Source organism: Amphiura filiformis, chromosome 11, assembly GCF_039555335.1.
Source record: "Amphiura filiformis chromosome 11, Afil_fr2py, whole genome shotgun sequence".
Taxonomy (NCBI): domain Eukaryota; kingdom Metazoa; phylum Echinodermata; class Ophiuroidea; order Amphilepidida; family Amphiuridae; genus Amphiura; species Amphiura filiformis.
In genome coordinates this window covers 11,241,056-11,249,580 of record NC_092638.1, presented here as the reverse complement: position 1 = coordinate 11,249,580, position 8,525 = coordinate 11,241,056, and the positions used below count along the sequence as shown (strand labels likewise).

The following is an 8,525-nucleotide window of genomic DNA, read 5'->3' as shown; positions in this document are numbered from 1 at the left end:
GTTTTAAAATTTAAGAAAAAGTATCAACATTTTTTATATTACGTTTTTGAGACAACATGTATTATTAGTATCATTCAACGTTGATGATACAGCATATTGCTTTTTCTTTTCTTTTTATTTACATTCACGAAACGGATACAGAGAGAATAAGAAGCCGGATTTCGTAAAGCATTTTTCTACTTGTATACCGTGAAATTGACCTAAGATTACGGATTTACTCAGATGGTATATCTATTTTTTTTCTTAGAATCCTCTCGAGACTTTCCTTGATATCTCGATTTATCACCATGTGGCCAACAATTATGGATGACCAGCTGATGGCCTTATTTAGGAATCAAATATTTAGATATAATTGACTTCTCTCTGCCCCCAAGCCGACATATAAAACAGTGGGAAGCCCTAGGTGATGAAAAGGTGGTACTATTTTTACTGTATACATTCGCTTATTACATTATTTAATCTGACGGTATTTGTTTGTCCTTATCACCCCGGCTTTTCATCTTTGGTCTTTGATATTCTTTACATTAATGTTTCGTACAGGTTACTTACGATGAGTCGTAGATGGTTGAAAGCTGGTGCCAAAGGCATTACCATTTATTAGTCAGCATTTGCAAATCGAGGGCTTAAAGCCACAATTTAACGATACTAAGATTGACCCCACCTCTTTAGCATATTAAATTTGAATAGTTTGCTGCACCAGAGGTGTCTATGTGCTATGTTTAAAAATATTACACGAAGGCAAAATGAAGAATTGTGTTTTTTGCTGGGATTTTTGACTTCCAAAAGAATCAGATGTTTAACTGATTTTTGTACACTTGTATTTAGTTTTAAAATTACCTTCATAAAAAATACCCGGGTATGTATCGCTATTTTCTTATACACTGGATGTAGCAAGAATAAGAGGCGGATTTCGTAACCCTCTTTGTTTCTGTACCGTGTGTAACAGTGGATTGACCTAAGTGATAATAAATGAACACTTTAACCCTTATCCTACACATGTTTTAAAGCCAATGCATAATAAAAAATAGTAAAAGAGTAAAATAAGTATTCTTATTGATTGTGTGTCCCACTTTGCTCAATCATCTTCATCAATCAAGAATATGACACTTCATACGAGAGTAAACTCTACGCATCTACTTTGAGAGCTTATTTCCGACTTCCGTTTCATCTCATTATAAAAATGTTGGTCTTTGTCTTTAGAAGAATTTTGCATCTGCAACTCAATTATGCAATATAATATATAATATTTGTGTCATGGTATGCAAATATATAGAACTCGGAATATTTATAAAAGACTAAATTGACCGCAATAATAAGAATAAGTAATTGAATCGTGTAACGGCTGACTGAGTTTGTGGACATGTGATACTCCCTTCGGAGCACAACGAAACTGATGTTTACTGTGTCTTAATTGTATAGTGTCATGGAACTTGATTCTTTGGTCTTAAGGGAAGGGGTATGAACGTTTGGACAGTATTTATTGTGGGACATTAGAGCACATCAGACATATCGAATTGCATTCTGAATACGAAGAATGTCCTTCTGATATCAAATAATTTTGATTTTTGAAATTCGCAATGTAATACACATTTTATGGCAAATCATTAAAATTGATATTTTTGATATTTAACAGTACTTGAAGTAAACTTTATAAATCTGATGATTTATACTTAAAGTGTATGTAGGTGGGATGAAAAGCCGACGATCAATTGACAATTTTGACCTTTCGTATTGAAGATATGGATTTTTTCCCCAAAACACCACAAAAAAAAAGGTCGTTTTGGGAAAAAATTCCATATCTTCAATATCAAAATTTTCAATTGATCGTCGGCTTTTCCTCCCAGCTACATACACTTTAAGAATATATCATTAGATTTATAGAATTTATTTCGAGGACTGTTATATATCAAAAATTTGAAAAATATCAAATTTTAATAATTTGTCATAAAATTTGTATTATATCGTGAATTTCAAAAATGAAAATTATTTGATATCAGAAAGACATGCTTCGTATTCAGAATGCAATTCGATACGTCTGAGGTACTCTCATGTCCCACAAAAAATACTGTCGAAACGCCATAAACGCTCATTCCAGATCCCTTAAACATAACTAAATAAAAGATGTGGTTGAGGAATAAATCAGCTATATCAATTTTTGGATTTGACAGTTAAGAAATATAAGAATATAAGAATATTACGAAACCGTCTCATTTTGAAATATCAATCAGGAGTATCAATCACTGAGCATGGGGCCAGTTTTATCATTGATTGGAATTTAACTTCTTCATATTTCTAGAACGGAGTAGTCGATTGTCTAAATTAAAAATGTATGTAATGATTGTCTTAATTCTTAGCCACGTCAAATTTGTAGCTTTGCTTGGTTGACTGGACATTAAAATACCAAATAATGAATGTTTCCGACAATACACGTTTTTCAGGGACAACTTGTAGGTATTGTTAACGGATTACATTTGAAACCCTACCGTTCTCGGCACTTCTGTCTGACTGAGTAGGGTATGTCTCGTATGGAATTAGTCCACGATGTACCCCAACAATCTAGTTACTTATTCTGCATACCCGGAGTCATTCGATATGTACCTATGAAGTGTTCCAGTCACCGTATAGCACAATGACCGAGTAGTTTCACACATTCTCTACAAGTGAGATAGAGTTAAGGGAAAGGTGTTATCTGAATTAAAGGAAGGATCATAATGTACTTTATAAGTTTTAAGTAACGAATTGAAAGTGAGTACCAATGGTTATAGCCGTGAAAATATTTTTTAGTCATATCGTTGATACAAGTAAGTTAAATGAAAAGTGTTGACCGAAGTAAAGACAAAAATAATATTTTAAATTCAAAGGAGACGGTGTATACGAGTACGTGGCACAATACCTAATGTGGTATTGTTTTCGTTGTTGTAAACTTTGTTGCTAATTTTCTATATTGTACGATCAAGTCAAATGTTATTGTGGAACGTATGTATTGCAATGAATCAGGTCAGAAACAACGTCGCTAATAGCCACATCCCCAGAACTCAATATTTACCGGAAGTGGTATAAGTTTTGGTATCAAAAGAAAGATATTAATTTTTTTCATTCACCCTGTTAAATTTAGGGTTCAAAGATATTTAGTTTGGATGTAATGAATGGAAATGTGCACCTCTTTGGTCGACCACAGTGTTCCTATGGGGCTAGAAAATTACATTTTTAGCTCTCATACCAAAATGATTGAAACATCGGTACGGCGTAAGGGGATTGGTGGTAAGGTCATTCAATCAAGTAGAAAACTTCATATATTCAAATCGGGCCATTAACCTTTAATTCCAAAAATCTATATATGTATTACTGATTTTTAAAATTAGAAGCTATAAATTAACAAATTCTGTCAATACCCCCTTTCCGAAACACATTACACTACTTAACAGAAAAGACTCTCAATGAATTATTTAAAACGCCTCTTGTAAAATAGGTCAATGAGGCCATCTATTACGTTTGGGCAATCCCTAGATACTGAAGTATTCTAGACGACCCCATTTTTGCGACGGAGCATACTACTATTATTTATACCACCAAGCGAGTGTTTGGAGTGTACTAGAACAGGTAGACTCAAGTGTCAAAATTTAAAGGCCACCGAGGTAATGTTATTATACTGAATGCCACTAATGCGTAAATCTTGGTTAGATTTCGTTTGTTTGCCTCAGATCTTAAGAGCCACTGAAACGATGCTTGACATTTTACTTGTAATCTTTTAAAATTTACATTTTGAAAATAGCAGCATGACAAAAGGAAAAATTTATTGCGTTATGGACACAAGAATGCAAAGTTTTATTGCAACATATCCGAGTCGGTTCCCCAAGCTAATAAATGGACTCGGTTATCTATGATAAGCGTGAATGTTGAGACAAATCAAATTATTTCTATTTTCCGGGTCGATTAATACCGGTTTTGTAATCGATCAATGGAAATGAGACCTTTAAATACCTTTGGTGAATGAAGACAGTGATGAAGTGAACGCCGTTCAAATTCTTGGAATGCGATATACGAACCGTTTAATCTAATTTAAGACTGTAACCGAATTCTGTACCAGAAAACCTAAGCTTAATTTTAGTATTGCTTATAACCTTAAGCGGAAAAGTATTTTAAACTTACAGGTGACCATATATTAAACGACATTTTTAAGGTAAAAATCAATGATTAAAGTTGCAAATTATTATTACTTAAGACCAAATTCATTGAACATATTTAACTCTAGTCTCAACGGTCGGGGGGATTAACTCAACTTTTTTTAGAAGTGTGTCACATGCCTGTTCCGCACATGAGGTATAGGGATATGGTCGGGTAAGGTGGGTATAGGGAACTGATCGACCGCCCAAAAAGGTGGTATTGAATTCTCATCGGGCGCCGATTTGATTTTGATTCTTTTCAAAAATTGTCCACTGACTCAACTATACCGCCCTTTAAGCAATGACATTAACATTTCAGCGAATCTGAAAACTATGCTCTAAACATATTAAAATTAAAATTCAATATAAGTTCAGATAAAGAAGGCTCTAAATCATTTTCCTAGTAGATCTCCTTCTTTTTTTATTTTGCAGTTTCATGTTTGTTGGGCGTCCCTGCGAGGGAAAAAAACCTACAAATAAATGGTGAAAACCTTTACTGGAAGCAATCAACGTAGCTTTCTCTGTTTCTGGAATGCTTGATAACATGGATATGAAATGCCAATACATTTATCTATCCTGTTTGCATACACTTTCGTAGCTGCATCTGGAAATATATAAAACTGTGGAATACGAAGATATCATCAATATTTTAACAAGCAATGAAAAATGCAAAAATATTTAGCAGTTGTAGGCGATTTGAGGTCCTTCTCATGTCATGTGTCAATATCATTGATATCATGTGTCAGATGAGGGATTAGTATGTACTGACAAATTACATTTAACTTCCGATACACTGCAAAAAAGTGGGTCAAATTTTTCTACCTATTTGGTTGGGCAAACTCTTTTACTTATTTGTTGGTCTCAGCTTGCCCAATAATAGTTTAATCTAAATTCTTATTGGGCAACCTCTTATTTTGACCATTGATTTGTCTTTATTTTACTATGAGAGGAGTACAGTTGGTTAAGTTTTTGGACACGTAATTTATATACGACTGTTGTGCTAAATAAATCACATCAGTTGGGCAACTTTGTAGTAAATTGCGTGAATTACAAGTTGTTGGGCAAAAAGATGTAAAATGTTGAGCAAAGTTTTCGATCATGCGCACTGTTGTCTTTTCATTGAACAACAGTTGGTCAACATTCGCGCGGTTCGGTTCTGGAAAGCACATTTTCGATCTTATCGTAAAATGGCGGATGACACAATGACATGGGTGCTGGCAGAGTGGGGGGCTGAGACAGCTATTTGACACCTTTAAATGTGAGTTTTCTCTAAATTAATTATAAATACATACATTATTGCACGGTGTTACTTGCCTCATTTCATTCTGACCACTGTGTATGAAAAAAATACTGAGAAATTTAGTGAAGTTGTTTTACGACATGTACGAGTCAGGCACCCGTGATATGCACGCATAGCCATGCATGCATGATGACAGTCTGCACTGAGCAGTCAATAAGCTTACGTATAAATTTTTATTAATCAATCAAGTATTTGAAAACAACTGCACTGAATTTCTCAGTATTTTTTCATACACATTGGTCAGAATGAAATAAGGCAGGTAACACCGTGTAATAATGTATGCATTTATAATAAATTTAGAGAAAACTCACCTCACAATTGAAGAATATTTGCCCAACTATGTTTGGCAAATATTTTGCTTAATAGTTAAGCAAAAAATAAACCAACGTATGAACCAATAATGTGTAAAATGCCCAACAGTTTAATCAAATTGTGTCCAACAATTGGTCCAATCAACTAGATTAGTTATTTTGCCCAACAGTTTTATCAAATAGGCCTTGCCCAACAATTAGTGAAAAATATTTACCCAACTATGTTGGTCAAATATTTTGCTTAACAGTTATGCAAAAAATAAACCAACATATGAACCAATACCATGTAAAATGCCCAACAGTTTGATCAAATTTTGAACAATAATTGGTAAAAAATATTTGCCCAACTATGTTGGTCATAATTTTTGTACAACTTTTGTTGGTCAAATTTTGACCAACTGTTTCATGTGTTGTATATAGACCAAACTGTTGGTCATTTTTTTGACCAACATTTTTTGCAGTGTATGCATTGAATGTCGGATCAAGTTGTGACGATACCTTACACTATTAAGGCACACAAAAAGTTGCATTTACCTGCGTGTGATAACACTGTAAAGCTCCCTATTTGACGAAGCACTGTTTTTCGTCTTTTTAGAATGCCATTAAGAGTAAATTAAAGTTAAGGTAATCGCGACATTTAGTTTCAAGAGAGTGTAAATACTGAATACTAAAAGAATTATATTGTATTTTTTGTTGTTACAGGTGATGTGTTTCTACTGGTGTATGGTGTGGACAGCAGAGAATCATTTCAAGAAGTTCTAAGACTAAGACAGCATATTATTGATATCAAGCGAAGTAATAAGGGACCAAAAGCAGTACCAATGGTTATAGCAGGTAATAAAAGTGACAAAGTTGAAGAACGTGAGGTCAAATTAGAAGATGTGCGTCGTTCAATAGGATCAGCTCGTCGTTGTACCTGCTTAGAAGCATCAGCACGTGACCACCTAAACGTTGACATGCTATTCCAAGCTTTGTTTGAAAATGCGCGCCTTCCAAGTGAAATGACACCCTCGCAGCATCGAAAAATTAGTGCCTCTTCTTCCCCCGTGCAATCAACACGTGGTTTATCACTACGAAGGCGTAATAGTGATGCATGCGGTGTGATATCTCCGAATGCTAGACGCCCTAGCCTAAAAAGTGATTTGATGCAAGTTAGCGCTAACGCATTGAGAAACGGGCACAGAGACGATGATGATGTTGATGATGACGTTGATGAAAATGGAGAACGCCGAAGAAAACGTGGATGTGAGATTCAATGATGACATTCGCCGTGACATAACATGGTCACGGTTTAACACGCTGTTTTTAAAAAGGATCAAATAAATCGAGGCTGCGAGTATGACGATATCCACTGTCAATCATCTTGGCTGTATATAGCGATGACGCAATCATAGTCACACCTGGATAACATTCCATACATGCTCATTTGAGCCGAATGCATTGAGGTATTCCAATCTGGACGCTGGAGTGACAAAAGGCTGACAAGCGCTGTTGGAAAGATATCTAATTCGAGGCAGTATGAAAATTGTATCTTACAAGCAATTTGAAACTTAATGGCAGCTTATTGTCAATTGTATCAGCAATAATACAACGTTCAGTTAAGATCATGGACGGAATTTTGTATAAGCTTTAAATCGTGGACTCTAATAGGAGGGCATAAGAGGACAACTAAAAAGAGTACTATCTACCGGACTGAGATTTTGAATGAGCCTGATGGGTTGTCCTAAAATGAATTGATAAAAAGACGCTTTTCCTAACACTTTTCTCACTGCCCAAGATCTATCAGTGCTATTAACTTCAATAATCACAATGTCAAATGAGATACTGCGATGTCTTCTAAAATGTTTGACATACAGTGATGCAAGATATTTTGATGCATCGAGTATAAATTGCAAATGCGGTGTTAAATATTAGTCCATGAACATGCATTTAAAACGGATTTTTAACGGATATGGCCCATGTACGTACTACATGTATTCGCCGTAGAAGTGATGATGTAACAGGATTAACTATCATATCAATAGGTTAAAACAATTTTTGAATATATCGCAGTGAAGTTCGCGACACCTGCATTGAACCATAGATGTCAAAGAACAGGGATAAAAAAACAGGATCGTAATTCTATCCGTATCATTCTGATCAATCGCACCTTGTGTTTTTGAAAAGAGAGGTATTGCATTCAATCTATGATTGCAGACATACACAGGTGATGAGTGCAATCTGCGTGTAGTGCAGGGCGCTATATTTAAAAATTATTATAACCTATTGCTATGATAGGTAATCATGTTACATCAAAGCATTCTACGGCGAGTGCTCATACCCTGGCTACCTTGCCAATTCAGGCTCAAACATGACTGACTGGTCCCAGCCATTGTCCTATGATTATAATTATGCAATGTTCATGTTCCACATTTGTCACTCTCTTGGACTGAATATGGAAAGGGTAAGGTGAAGAGGTGAAGGGCAAAGATAGTTCTATGAATTATAAAATATCATATGAAGAGAGAAAGAGGATAGAAGGTTTGGGTACACTTCAATACCATTTGAATCATATCGTCGGTCGCATCACATACTGATCTATCTTGAAAAACACGCATTTCGAGAAAATCGGAATTGAAAATCTTCGTATGAAGTTAACCTTTCTATAATCTAATTAGACTATGGATTTTCATGAAAGTGGTTTTAAATTAAAGCATATACTTAACAGATTTATTTAAGTGGAATCTTTAATTATATTTACGTATGCAATAT

The 8,525-nt window shown here is 34.8% G+C and overlaps 1 protein-coding gene across 1 annotated transcript; it reads left to right on the top strand.

Moving 5' to 3' along the window:
- Window positions 1–3,224: 3,224 nt before the first annotated feature.
- Window positions 3,225–7,033, top strand: LOC140163484 (GTP-binding protein Rhes-like). The gene is made up of 2 exons (XM_072186799.1): window positions 3,225–3,261; window positions 6,477–7,033. Exons 1-2 carry the CDS (start codon window positions 3,225–3,227, stop codon window positions 7,031–7,033), a joined length of 594 nt encoding a protein of 197 aa, XP_072042900.1.
- Window positions 7,034–8,525: the final 1,492 nt, after the last annotated feature.

Coding starts and splice junctions, on each gene's coding strand:
- LOC140163484 (XM_072186799.1), top strand. CDS start 3,225: ATGATTGAAACATCGGTACGGCGTAAGGGGATTGGTG. Junction 3,262..6,476: donor ACGGCGTAAGGGGATTGGTG/GTAAGGTCATTC, acceptor TTGTTGTTACAG/GTGATGTGTTTCTACTGGTG.